Genomic DNA, 14,629 nt, shown 5'->3' with positions numbered 1-14,629 from the left:
CAGCTGCTCCAAGAGAGAAGATGAAATCTGCTTCTGTAAAGATTAACACTATGGAGTTAGTCTTATTCTGTCCTATACGATCACTATGGGTCAGAATTGACTCATTGGCAATAGGTTTGCTATTGTTTGTATTGTCCTAGGAATATATTGATTAAGGAAGAACAATGAAATGAGTCAGAAGACCTGAATTGTTCCAGATCTGCCTGTACCTCCCTAGGCCTGGACTTCTATAAGACTTTTTAATGGTTTGACTTAGAGATTCCCCATTGTGAGGTGGGGCTAATAACACTGCCCAATTCTACCAAATTTCTGTAAACATCAAATCAGATGTTTGTGAACATCTTTGGAAAGTGAGAAGAGCCATGTAGATGGAAGGGAAAATAACAACAAGGTTGTTACAGAGTTGATCAGCACTGCCAGGCATCAAAGCAGTAATCCTTTTTTTAGTAAACTAAAAATACTGTTGACTTGGAAGACAAGTGGGGACTTTGTCAATAAACGCACAGTATGTTACCATCTCGTGTGAAAAGTAATCACTTCCCGTGATGTGATGAGAAAATGTGTATCATTCCTAAACAAATCCCTGCCCCTGTGACTCTGTCACAGCCAGGACTCCCTAAGCTGCAGGCTCTCTGCCTAATGTCATTCAGAGGCGTGGTGTTTGTTTGTCTCCCTTCACAGCAAGTTCACAGGAAACCAGAAAAAGCAGTGCTTGCCAAATTCCAAATTGCTCTGCATTCAGCAGCTTGCAGGAGAGGAGAGTGCAGCTGGAAGGCAGAAGCTTACAGCAACTGTGCCAACCAGATGTCTGCCATGTTTACAGAGGAAAACACTATAAGGGTTCCCAGCTCCCTGAAAGGAGCTCCTTCTGAGAGTCAATCTTCCCTGAAAGATGGGAAAACATGCAGGGAGCACAGCGATGGGCTTACTGTTATTCTTTGGCAGTAGGTAAAAATGATTGCTGGAATCAATATACATGTTTTGGTTATAAAGTTTGATGTCACCAATTATTTGGATCAATATCAGCAAGGATGTGACTGAGTGGGTTTCTGGATTTTATGACACGAGCGGCAGCATGGCCAGGTTCCATCATCCTGCCGAGCACCTGACCTTTGTCAAAGAAACATTGACAGGACTTTACTGTCCCCTACTCATCAATGGTTTCTACGTGTCCTAAGATGCTACAGGTACCAAATGACCATCACTTTTTCAAGGACCATGAAGGAGCTAATCCAGAAGCATTTAGCATGGCGCTGTAGAACAAGTGCTGGACAGGGAACCTGAAGACATGGGTTTTAGTGCTGGTTCTGCTGCTGTAGTCTAGAGGAATTCCATTGCCTCATTGCACCTTTGTACTTTCTAGAGTTCAGCTGTGAGTTTTAGATGCTGTGAAGATATTTATGAAAACAGCTTGATGGAATCGCAATTACCAGTATTGAAGAGCAATGTTGTTGTTGTTATGTGCTTTGGAGTCAATTCCAACTCATAGCAACCCTGCCTAGGGTTTCCGAGGCTGTAAATCTTTACGGGAGCAGATCGCCTCATCTTTCTCCCACGGAACAGCTGGTAGTTTCGAACTGTTGACCTTGAGGCTCGCAGCCCAATTCGCAACCACTACACTACCAGAGATAGTATATGGTTTATTTACAATACTAAGTGAGTAATTTCTGATTCTTCTAACCAGTTATTGAGAATAAAGTCAAGATGAAGGACTATTGTGCCAAGTAGGAGTTTTTAAATCAGAAACCTATAGAGAAGAAATGTGGTAAAACAAACATGATGACAATGATGATGCTAACATTATACTTGATGTTTTATAATAATAATAGCATTATTTTTATAATAGTAGCAGTAGGCACTTAGATGGAGTGAGGAGTCCTGGCGTGGTGCTGTGGGTTAATGCGCCAGACTACAAAGCTGTTTGAATGCAAGGTCGGCAGTTCAAGCTCACCAGTTGCTCCTTGGAAACCCTATACAGGGTCATTAGGGGCCGGAACCGACTCTATGGCACTTAACAACAACAACAACTTAGATGGAGTGGCACTGTAGGATAAGCACTGGACTTCTAAATTCAAGGTCAGTGGTTCAGACCTACCAGGCACTCCTCAGAAACCCTATACAGGTTCGCTATGAGTTGGCTCCAACTTGATGGCACTTAAAAACAACTACATTCTCATTTAATCCTCAAATGAACCCTAAAAAAAGAGCCCTAGGTGCCATAGGATAAGCATTAGACTGCTAAACACAAGGCTGGCAATTCAAACCCACCAGCTGCTCTACGAGGGAAATATGAGACAGTTTTCTCTCATACAAATTTGTAGTCTTGGAAACACTAAGAGCAGTTCTACTGTGTCCTAGAGGGTCGCTATGGATTGGAACTGTCTCGATGGCAGTGGGCGGGAACCCTATAAAGTAGGTTCTATTAGTATAACCTCGATTTTACAGATGAGGAATCTGAGGCAGAGGGCAGTTAAACAACTTACTCAAGGTCACACAGCAGGAAAATGGTGACGGTGGTCAGACTCTGGAGTCTGTACTATGCTGCCTCTTATTGCAAAACACTGGCACACGTGTTGTATCAGTCATTCACAGCAAAAGACCACCTTACCTCCTGAGGAGGAATGTCAAAGGAAATAGTCCTCAGGTCCACTTTGATGAAGCTGTCAGTGCATGGCAGAATGAAAAACAAACCTGCAACAAAGGTGACGTGGAAGATTATAAAGAGACACAGGCACCTAAACAGTTCATCTACTCAGTTCAATTCTAACAGACGCAAACTAATCAACCTGGTGTGGCGCTGTATGATAAGCACTAGACAGAAAGGTCGGTTTGAATCACAAGGTCAGTGGTTCACACTCACCAGTTGCTCCTTGGAAACCCTATACAAGGTTGCTATGAGTCAGAAATGGCTGGATGGTACTTCACAACAATTAACCGCAAGTCCCCAGTTCATTTCAGTAAATGGCTCCCTCTGAACCAGAAGCCAGAAATATGATTTTTCTCTCTTCTTGTTCATTTCCCACCTCTCACAGCCCTCACCAAGGCACTTGGATTTCATTTACTCTTCTCGCTCTGTTACGTCAAATGTATTTTTTTTTTTCCCCTTTGACCAATGCAATCACTTCCTCTACCATCTTTTTGTTCCTTCTAGCTTTTCTTCTGCAATTCATTTTCTAAACTACAAGCAGCACAATCTCTTCTAAAATACAAAGTCACGCATGGCCTTTCCTCTGTCCCCACACCCTGGGCTCCAGCTGCACTCCGGAACTTGCAGTTCCTTGAAACTGCAATGTCTTTTCTATTGTTTTGGTGCTGTTTCTGCTAGAACACCTTTTCTGTGACTATCACTTTCATTCTTCAAGACTCCACCAAATGTCACCTCCAGAAAAACTTTGTCTCAACCTGCTAGTTTAGGTCAGTCACTCTTCTCTGGGACTCTACAGCTCTTTGCGATTACTTGATTAAAATATTTATCACATAGAAAACACTAATCAAATGGTGTTGTGTGCCATAAAGTCGGTTCTGACTCATAAGACCCTGTATAAGGTTTCCGAGGTTGTAAATCTTTATGGGATCTTTCTTCTGCAAAATGACTGGTGGATTTGAACTACTGAACTGCTAACCTTGAAGTCAGTAGCTCAACATGTAACCCACTACGCTACCAAGTGTCTGGCTCATCACTACAGATAGTGAAATGCTTGAGGATAGGACCGTGTTTTAGTCTCCTTAACATTCCTAGGAATACAGAGAATTCTTCTACTGGAATATCAAAACCAAACTTGTTGCTGGTGCCATTTCATGGTGGCCCTATGTTTTACAGAGTAGAACTGCTCCGTAGAGTTTTCTTGGCCCAAACAGATCGCCAAGCGCTTCTTCCGTGGTACCAATGGGTGAGTCTGAATTGCCAACACAGTAGAAGCTTCACCCAGGTTTGTCAAATGAATGGTAGTGACTCCCATTGCTACTTTAATTCTCTTTGTCTCGGCCCCACCTTATATCCATTGAGTAAGCTCTTCCCAGACTGAAACAGTCTTATCAACTCAAACGGGAAGGGGAGGGGAAGGAAAAGATTACTTAAGTGCACCTGGCTTGCAACACTGTTATTGTGATACAACTTCTGTAACCTATGCAATTATTTCTAGGTCAACAGAGAAGAGATCCTCAGAAGGAAAATTACATCAATAAGAGAATTTCAGACTCCAGACAAACAATCCAGAATCCTAGTACTGACCAGGTCCTTTGGCTCCTCCTTGTAAAATGCGACCCAATCTAAAGATGATGGCTCTTTCATATTCTTTTATAATCTAGAATTGAAAAAAGAAAAACAAAACAAAAAACACACACACTCACAACAAAAACAAACACATACACACAATAATTCAACGTGAGGAATATATTTACATGCATAACTTTAAAAATACATATATGAATATATAATATTTATGCTTTAATACAAACTACCTTTCTTGTTTTTTTTTCTCTAGAACACACTAGATAACATCTAGAATAATGCAATGTTTAATTATTCCACAAGTATGGTATCTATTTACCGTGTGTTTTACTTTCTTACTGCTTATAAAAGCAGTAGAGAATGATACAAAAAACAAATCCATAACCTCATTCTTCAGCTGTTAGCATTATTATTTCATTATATATGAATTGCTATTTCAGAAGAAAGAAAAAAGCTAAAGTCTTCATAGTTTTTCTCCTGATTATTTCAATTCTAAGGTTATTGTTAATTGCTGGGAGTCAGTTCCGACTCATAGGGACCCTGTATAGCGCCTGACCCAAGCCATGGTATTTTCAATAACCTCATATGCATGCAAAAGCTGGACAGTGAATAAGGAAGACTATAGAAGAATTGATGCTTTTGAGTTATGGTGTTGGAGGAGAATATTGAAAGTGCCATGGGCTGCCAAAAGAACCAATAGATCTGTTTTGGAAGAAGTACAGCCAGAGTGCTCCCTGGAGGCCAAGATGGCCAAACTTCATCTCTCATACTTTGGACATATTGTCAGGAGGAACCAGTCACTGGAGAAGGATATCCAGTTTGCTAAGGTGGTGGGCCAGAGAAAAAGAGGAAGAAAAAAAAAAGGAAGACCCTCAACGAGACGGATTGGCCAAGTGGCAGCATTGATGGAGTCAAGCGTGGCAACAGTAGTAAGGCTGGCCCAGGATTGGACAGTGTTTTGTTCTGCTGTGCATAAGGTCGCTATGGGTTGGTACCGACTCAATGGCACCTAACAACAACAACAACAACATAGCGTTTCTGAAGAGCAGCTGGTGGGTTTGAACTGCTGACCTTGTGGTTCAAAACAACCTTGTGGTCCAGTGCTTTTATCCTACAGCGCTACAACAAGACTCTTCAATTATAATAGTCCCAAATATATCTGAAAATGCTTGGAGCTTATTTTATCTTTTTAGTAATATGTAAATGAGTCCTGGTGTGGCGCTATACGATAAGCACTGGACTGCTAACCACAAGGTCAGCAGTTCAAACCCACCAGCTACTTCTTGGAACCCCTTTACAGGGTTGCTATGAGTCAGCAGTAATAACAGCAACAAATATGTAAACAATAGTTGTTTATGAAAGTATAAGAACCTTATAAAAAACATGACCAGTACTTGTAGGGCACTTACTATGTGCCAGGCATTGTGATCATTACATTTAGACACATTAATTCATTAGTCTTTACAACAACCCTATGAAGTAGTTCCTGTTACTTTCTTCCATTGTACCAGTTAGGAAAAGTGACAAAGATCACACAGTGAACAATGGGCCAGCAGCTAAACCTTGACATTCTGACTCTGGAGAATTTGTTCTCTCAAAACTACCTCCCAGAGATCCCTTACACCAGAATATTTTAGATGGTGATCTTTGTTCTAACTGTGGAAAGGATTGATTAAACAATGACTAAAAAGAATTTTTCAGAGTCCATTACAATACACCCTCGGAAACCCTGTACAGGGTCGCTATGGGTCGGACCCGACTCGATGGCACTTAACAACAACAACAACATTACAATGGATAAAATAATAGAATGAGTTTTCCTATAGAGGCCAATATGGTTTCTAGCTCTCTCACATATGCACAAAGTAGGTTTATGTACGTAAGAGTTGATCCCTTTTCCAGATGTGAATGAAATGTCCTTTACCTTTATGCACATCCATACTGATATTGGGAAAGTTATAACTGTGAATAAGAATGAGAAAACTACTAAAATCCATCCACAAGCTCCAAGGCCTGTACTGGGGCTATCTGTTGAAAACAAAACAAAACAAAAATACAGTCTTATTATTGTTATTCACGTGAATGACATCATCATATCCTTACCATTCCGTGGGCCCCTGTGTGCAAGGCATCATGCTAGCGGCTTTACATGAGTTTTCCCATCTAATTCTCCTGAACAACCTTGAAGTATAGATATTATTTTCCCCATTCTACTTGATAAAGTAACACAAGTATTTTTCACATTATTCAATATCTTACCCCATGAACATTTATTAAGCACCAAACAGCACAATGCCCTGCACTTTGTACTGAAGTGATAAAAATGAATAAAACCCAACCCCAGCTCTCAAGGTTAAATGTTCATGGGGAGAACAGAAAAACAGATAAGTGTAACAACACGAGTGGTGAATGCATTTACAGAGCATCTGTTCAGATTATTTTGAGGACACAGTTAGGGGTAACTGCCACAGTTGGGATTGGAGGTGGGTAGTCTTGGCGGTTGTCAGAGGGGTTTCTTGACAGATGTAACAGTAAAGGTAAATGCTTAAAAAAAGGAAAGGGAAGGAAGAAAAAGGGCATTCTAAATAGCAGGATTAAAGATAAAAACCATATAACATAAGTATAAAGTTTTTCAAAGCTTATTTTTAAATAATATCTGTAGAATATTTTACTAGGTATATGGAGCACAATTTAGTATCCATTTCTTGATTAGTAGGCAGGTTATTTCTGATTTTTCATTGCTATAAATAATTCTGAAACAAACATCTTTGTACAGTTTTCTCCCTCATTTCTAATTATTTCCCTTTTTTTGTAATACGAAGTAGCACTGTTGGCCAATTATAAAGGTCATATTTGCACCATTGCAAAAAGTTTAGAAAAGTGTAAAAAATAAGGGAAAGTCTACTCTTAACCTAGAGACAAAAGCATTTTGGTATATATTCCAAGTTTTTGCCTCATAAAAACACAGAACATATTTTTAGAAAACATAACAAAAGAACTATATATAAATTGCATAATTGGTTTTTCTCTTCCCTAATGTTTGCTCTTTATTTTTAGTTGTCTTAGCTATGTATTTGTGGGTTTTTTGTTTGTTTTTTGAGGGAGGGAGCTATTTGCTTTCTTTATTTTTTTTAAAGTTTTTATTGTGAATTATGTGTTAGTTTACATGGGTGAACATTATCTTTACATTCATCCTATTGTATTTTGTTTCACTGCAATGATCACAATCCACTGCATGCATCATCAAACAACCAAAGGGTCCACCCACACACCTGCCTCCCCCCCACCCTCCCCACCCCCCACTTGAGTCCCATAGTGTCCCCAGCTGCTCCCTCTGTCCACGTCATCATCTCTGCCTCCATGCCTAGTGTCACTGCCTCCCTGGACAGGGTCGATTTGCTTTCGTTTTTATTGTTATTATTATCAAGGTTCAACTTGCATAAAGTTTAAATAGTTCTACCAGATTCATTTCCAAAAAGAGCAGTTTCTGCTCACCTCTTTCAATTTCTTCCTCTTCAAAGACAATTGTTGTTTTGGCTGAGCACTTTGGCATTTATTTCCATGTTTCTAAATCATATACTTTTGTAGTTTGATATTGTTATTAAGTGCCATCGAGTCGATTCCTACCCATAGCGACCCTATATAGGGTTTCCAAGGTGCAGCTGGTAATTTGAACTTCCGATCTTGCAGACTTCGCAGTCTGACACGTTAGCCCACCACACCACACCAGGACTTTTGTAGTTACTTCTGGATTTTTAAGTTTTGAGCGTTACCTATTGACTTTCCACAATGGTAGAGGATTTAGTTCTCTTTCCTTCTCTTGTCGCTGCCATATACTATGTCCATCCTTTCAATATAATTATATCAGTATCAAATTTTACATTATTATGAATATGTAAATGCTACTCAAAGCTAGCATTCACTGTGTGGGTTTTAACACACTATGAATAACATTGTGAAGAATGGCCATTCCAGAACACTTCACTGTGATCCTGAAGGACCTGGACACAGACCAAGAAATAGTCATTAGAACAAAACAAGGGCTCACTGAATGGCTTAAAATCAGGAAAGGTGTGTGTCAAGGGTTGTATCTCTTCACCATTCTTATTCAATCTGTGTGCTGAGCAAATAATCTGAGAAACTGAATTATATGAAGAGCATGGTAGCATCAGGATTGGAGAAAGACTTGCTAACAACCTGCAGTATGCAGATGACACTACCTTGCTTGCTGGACATTAAGAAGCTTTGAAATACTTACTGATGAAGATCAAAGACTACAGCCTTCAGTATGGATTCCACCTCAATGTAAAGGAAACAAAAAATCCCCCCACTGGACCAGTAAGTAACAGCATGATAAATGGAGAAAAGAATGAATTTGTCAAAGACTTCAATTTGCTTGAATCCACAATCAATTCTCATGGAAGCAGCAATCAAGAAATCAAACAACATGTCGCATTAGGCAAATCTTCTTTAAAGTGTTCAAGAACAAAGATATCAGTTTGAGGACTAAGGTGAGCCTGACCCAAACCATGGTATTTTCAATTGTCTCATATGCACAGTAAAGTTGGGACAATGAAAACAGAAGATAATAGAAGAATCAATGCATTTGTATTATGGTGTTGGCGAATACTGAAAGTACCATGGACTCCCAGAAGAACAAGCAAATCTGTCTTAGAAGAAGTACAGCCAGAACGCTTCTTGGAAAGTGAGGATGGGGAGACTTTGGACATTATTAGCAGAAGGGACCAATCCCTAGAAAAGGACATCAGACTTGGAAAAGTGGAGGGTCAGTGAAAAATAAGAAGAACCCCAACAAGATAAACTGACACAGTGACAGCAACAATGGGCTCAAACATAACAATTGTGAGGACAGCAGAGGACAGGACATTGTTTTGTTCTGTTATACACAGGGCTGCTAAGAGTTAGAACCAACTCAACAATACTTAACAACAATTCTAAGCTAAGTCATATAGTTTTCCTTTCCTGTACAAGTCTTTGTCTTGTTTTTTTTTTCTCATTGCTGAGCTTTCAATATATTTGTCATTGATTCAACCTCTCAAAAAGATACAGACATTCTATTAATTTCATCTTCTTCAGCCATTAAGTGCCTCCTGTTTAGACTTGTTCTTTCATCTGGCCTGCACAGCAATCATTCTGTGATTGCCTTTTAATACCACCCTAGGGAATTCCCGTCACCTTCTGTGATGTATTTCCTATTTTCTGTATTCAGTGTCTCCCTCGTTTTCAGTTTATTTTTCTTTTCTGTGGAGGACAGAGGGACTGAATAAGCCAAGGGATGCGATCACTTTATGTAACAACCACAGAAGATATTTGCTGTATTTGCAGGAGCTGTTTTAATAAGGGAAGGAAGTTGAGCAAAGGGGAAGAGGTACACCAATCATGAAGATGGCAGTGCAACAGATTGAATACGTAGGAAGCCACGAATTAATCACAGAGCTCAGGCTGGGAGAATGAGAGAAAGGAAAAATAGGTGTTGGCATCTGGTTCAAATGCTCTAAACGCAAGATGAAAACCCAGAAACACATTACAACTAAAGTTGATTCAACAAAACACAGAAGACTTCTGTTCACCTAAACCACAACAATGTATCAACAAATAACAACAAAATCACCAGAAATACATAGTTAATATCTTGGTTATAGTCTTTGGGCGGTACAAAAAGTTAATGTATTCAACTGCTAACAGAAAGGTTGGAAGTTTGCGCCCATCGAGAGGACCCTTGGAAGAAAAGTCTAGAAATCAATTTCTGACAAATAACACACATGGGGTTCTCTATGAGTTGGAATCACCTCACCATCAACAGTAATGGCTGATACCTTGGTTACATCTGACTTTGTAATTCTCTAATTCTGTTCACTGTATGAAGTAAATGTCCTCATGCAAATTTCAAGTTATCCTAAATTAATTGTGTTGTTGCTATTAAGCCTATGTCACCGAGTTGGTTCCAACTCAAGCGACCCTGTGTACGGTTTCCAAAGAGCAGCTGGTGGGTTTGAACTGCCGACCTTGTGGTTCACAGTCCAGTGCTGATCCTACAGCGTTTGCTAAATTACAGTTTTGGAGTACAGACATAGTCACTGCATATGTGGAGGAGGCTCTATCAGGTCTTGTCATAATAGCAGCTGTTTGGGGTATAGTTTGCTATACTCTAGACACAATGTTAAATGTCAGTCATGTACCTTATTTATCCCTCATAACAGCTCTGTGGGCTACGTATTTCTACCTCCATTTTACAAATGAGATAAATGAAGCAATAGACCTTTCCCAGGGTCACATAATAAAGGATTTGAAATTCAAATATAGATCATCTTACTCCAAAGCCCCTGTTTTAAATCAAGTTACTCTTTGACCCTTTGCCTATGAATGTAAAAAATAAACAAATAAATGAAAATAACTCAGTAAAAATGTTTGTGTTTGGAGCACTTTCTCAAGACAGTATGAAAACTGGGAAAGCATGGTAGGCTTCTGAGAATGAAATACGATAGTCCTAGAGGAAGCAAACCCTCCTAATTCCAGTTGTGATTATTTATAGCAAAGGACAGTCTCAAAACTCTCTGCCAACCTCAGAGTTAGGTTTCCAGAGTCAACTGGTTTCTAAACAAGGAACAGATTGACCACAAATACTTATCCGACAGCATCTCATGCTTTTAAAATATTATTCCAAGTCTCCCATATTTCAACGAAGTATAAAGTACTCTGTATCTATCAACATGGTTAAGTTCCAAAGAGTAGGTTGTTATGTGAAAACTGGTATGATGAGAAAAGGGAGAACAACTCCATCAGAACATAGTCTGGAGGGTGACTACATCATTACATAACTGCCAAATTACATCACTGTTGGTGGTGGTGGTGTGCCGTGGAGTTGGTTCCGACTCATAGCAACCCTGTACAGGGTTTCTGAGGCTGTAAATCTTTATGGGAGCAGAAAGCCTTATCTTTCTCCTGCAGAACAGCTGGTAGTTTCGAACTGCCGACCCTGAGGTTAGATGCCTAGTTCATAACCACTACGCTACCACAGCTCCTACTACACTGCCAGAGCTCCTCACTATACACTGCCAAATCACTGAGAATCATGGCCCAGACAAGTCGACACATAACCGTAACCAGCACAGCCAATTACTCTCTCCTTGCGCCTTGCTGTTCATTACTGTCAGACGTACATTGTTAGTGCACCAAGCAATCAAACCATAGATATTTTACTATTATTGTAAATGTGAAATGTCAGATAATAAGATAGTCAATAAATGAGGAGTATGTGTACAATGCCGTGTCCTGAACTTATTAGACTATATGTTCTGTGATGGGAGGGGTGTTTCTTATTCATTGTTATACTGCCAATGTCTAGTATAGTACCCTACATAGTTGTTATTAAGTGTGTTTGAGTCCATTTCAACTCATAGAGACCCTGTGTTGGGTTTCCCGGGAGTGGCTGATGGGTTTGAACCACCAACCTTGTGATTTAGCAGTTCAGTGCTTATCCTACAACACACCAGGACTCTACCCAACATAAAGTGGGTACAAACTAAAGAGTTTCTTACCAAGTTTTTCAATGAAATGTTTTTTCCTTCTTCTGATTCTTGATAGAACTTTCTGCATTTATGGTCCAAATATTTTGCCTAATACTTTAATTTCTTGTGCATCATTTCCTTGAGATTAGGAGTGTTGGCATTTGAACCTCAGTTCTGTTACTGCTTAGTTACAAGATCTTTACCTCTTTAAGCCTTAGATTCCTCACCTGTAAAACAAGGATAATTAGCTGTCCTTGCAGGATCGAGATTGTTGTTTTTAGTGCCTTCGAGTCGGGTCCAATTCATAGCGACCCTGTGTAGGGTTTCCAAGGAGCAGCTCATGGGTTTGAACCTCCAAACTTATGGTTAGTTGTTGTTGTTGCTGTTAAGTGCCGTCAAGTCGGTTCCGACTCATAGCGACTCTGCTTCTGAGGAGCAGCTACTGGGTTTGAATTGCAGACTTTGCAGTTTACAGACCTGTGCTGATCCTAGAGCACTACATGAGGACTCTGCAGGCGAGATAATACTCAATAAATACTAGATGATACTTTTCTGTAATATTCTTATATTGCTCAATAGGAAGTAATTCTCAAGTGTTGAGAGCTTCATGATAAAAAAAAAGGGGAGGGAAATGTTTCTTTCATTTTCATAAAAACCTCTTTAATGATTTAATGGTCCCTTGCTTTCTGCCTACCTCCAGTTTTGTTGTTGTTGTTGTTAAGTGTCGTCAAGTCAGTTCTGATTCATAGTGACCCTGTATAGGGTTCCCAAGCAGTGGCTGGTGAACTTGAACTACCGACCTTACAGTCCAGTGCCATACCAGGGCTCCCGCTAGGTATAGATTTTCAAAGACGTTTAAGAAGTTCATTTATTAATGGCAGGGGGACAAGCCAGAAAATCCTGCCCAGGCTTTTGGTGTTCAATGTTTCTGAAAAGCCAAGATGAGTATGGTTGTTGTTGGGTGTTTTCGAGTAGATTCCAACTCATAGTGACCCTAGGTGACAGGGCAGAACAACCTCGTAGGATGTGCTTAGCTACAATTACTATGGAAACTGTTCTCTAGATCTTTTCCCCACAAGGTCACTGAATGAATTTGAACTACAAATCTTGTAGTTAGCATCTGAATGTTTAACCATTCATTTATGCCATATGGTTACAAATCGTATAGATTTACAAATCAGGAGAAACAAGAAATTCAGTGGATATTCTGAAAACTATTTGGTTTTCCATATATCAAATGCTTGGCAAGGAAGAATCAGTATGCATGCACTGGAGAAATGATAATATTTTCTAATGCCTTTAAAATGAAATAATCTTGTCTCCAACTCTCAAAATTCTTTCCCAGTTGCTCATAGCTTAATAAGGTACATGAATCACACTCCTTAGAAAGGTGAGGCTTGCAAATTAAACTCTTAATCACCTACCACTTACTGGCAAAAGAGAAAAAGAAATGCCCAGTGATGCCCTCTACATTTCAGGAAATTAGTTTCCTTCAGAGTTTCTGTTTATTACTTTGAAGACTGAGTCCTTCCTACCAGCTTTATGGAGTGGCGACAGACAGAAGGCAATTGATATTCTTGAGACATTTTGGTTTATATGGCATTGTTAAGTGTCCTTGAGTTGGTTCCAACTCATAGTGATCCCATACAGATTTTCTGAGAAGCAGCTGGTGGGTTTGAACTGCTGACCTTGTGATTAGCAGTCTAGTGCTTATCCTACAGCACCACACCAGGACTCCATATTTGTTGATATATACAACAACTGCTGGGTGGAAACAATCACAAAGGAATCCCATGATATTTGCTAATAAATACAAGTTTGCCATGGTTTAGAATAAAATTGTAACTGAGCAAAGCAAGAACCTGAAAATGGATAATGGACATAATTTAAAATTTATAATAAATATTGAAGTTGGGCTACCTGTAGGAAATTAATATGTATTCTACAAATAATTTATTGCTTTATTTTAAAGGTAAAATATTGCCGCTACAAAAACTAAAAGTTACAGATCAACAAATTTTCAAAATCCATTTCCCTCAAGTCAATTCCAATTCATAGAACTCTTTAGAACGGAGTAGAACTACCTCCTGGGTTTCCAAAGCTTACAGCACTGAACTGCCAAATCTTTATTCCTCAGAGTGGCCATGGGCTCAACTGCTGACCTTTTTTGATTAGTAATTGAGCACTTAAACATTGTGCCACTAGGGCTTCTTGCTCAACAAATAGAATGAGAAAATTACTTATCTTTAAGTATCCCTAGATCGTGATTATATTTTTCTTGCTATATAGGGTCACGTGTCAAAAAGGATTGGTTGATGTTCAATCATTTCAAGAGGTAGCATATGATCAAGAGCCATTGATACTGAAGGAAGACGTAAGCCCAAGGTGCAATAAAAGCAGTGGCAAAGAATAAGGCTCTGGGAATTGATGGAATCCATTTTGAAATCTTTCAACACACTGAGACAGCACTGGAGGCACTCACTCAACTATGCAAAGAAATCTGGAAGATTTCTGAGCCAACAAATTGGAAAACATCCATATTTGTGCCCATTCCAAAGAGAGGTGAATCAATGGATTGAGGAAATCATCAGACTATATTACTAATTATATTATTATATTATTAATACTGTTGTTGTTGTACTACATGCAAGTAAAAGGAGCTCTGGTAGCGTATGGTTACGAATCGGGCTGCAAACCGCAAAGTCAGCAGTTTGAAACTACCAGCTGTTCTGCAGGAGAAATATGAGGCTTTGTTTCCGTAAAGCTTTATAGCCTCTGGGAACATTGTACAGGGTTGCTATGAGTCGGAACCGACTCCACGGCACATAACAACAGCAATATGCAAGTAAAATTTTGCTAAAGATAATTT

At 39.5% G+C, this 14,629-nt stretch overlaps 1 protein-coding gene across 1 annotated transcript in view; it reads right to left on the bottom strand.

The window, feature by feature from the left end:
- LOC102813298 (erythrocyte band 7 integral membrane protein-like) overlaps positions 1–14,629 on the bottom strand; it is a 41,639-nt gene that overhangs the window by 15,798 nt on the left and 11,212 nt on the right. The window contains exons 2-4 of the mRNA XM_006865665.1: positions 6,156–6,259; positions 4,232–4,304; positions 2,609–2,691 (exon numbers count right to left, since the gene is read on the bottom strand). Of these exons, the coding sequence (XP_006865727.1) occupies positions 2,609–2,691; positions 4,232–4,304; positions 6,156–6,259 (260 nt within the window). The remainder of the gene's footprint in view (positions 1–2,608; positions 2,692–4,231; positions 4,305–6,155; positions 6,260–14,629) is intronic.

The sequence above is a fragment of the Chrysochloris asiatica genome, unplaced genomic scaffold (assembly GCF_000296735.1).
Source record: "Chrysochloris asiatica unplaced genomic scaffold, ChrAsi1.0 scaffold00081, whole genome shotgun sequence".
Lineage (NCBI taxonomy): Eukaryota > Metazoa > Chordata > Mammalia > Afrosoricida > Chrysochloridae > Chrysochloris > Chrysochloris asiatica.
Note: the sequence above shows the minus strand (reverse complement) of the source record. Positions and strands in the feature narration are given on the sequence as shown.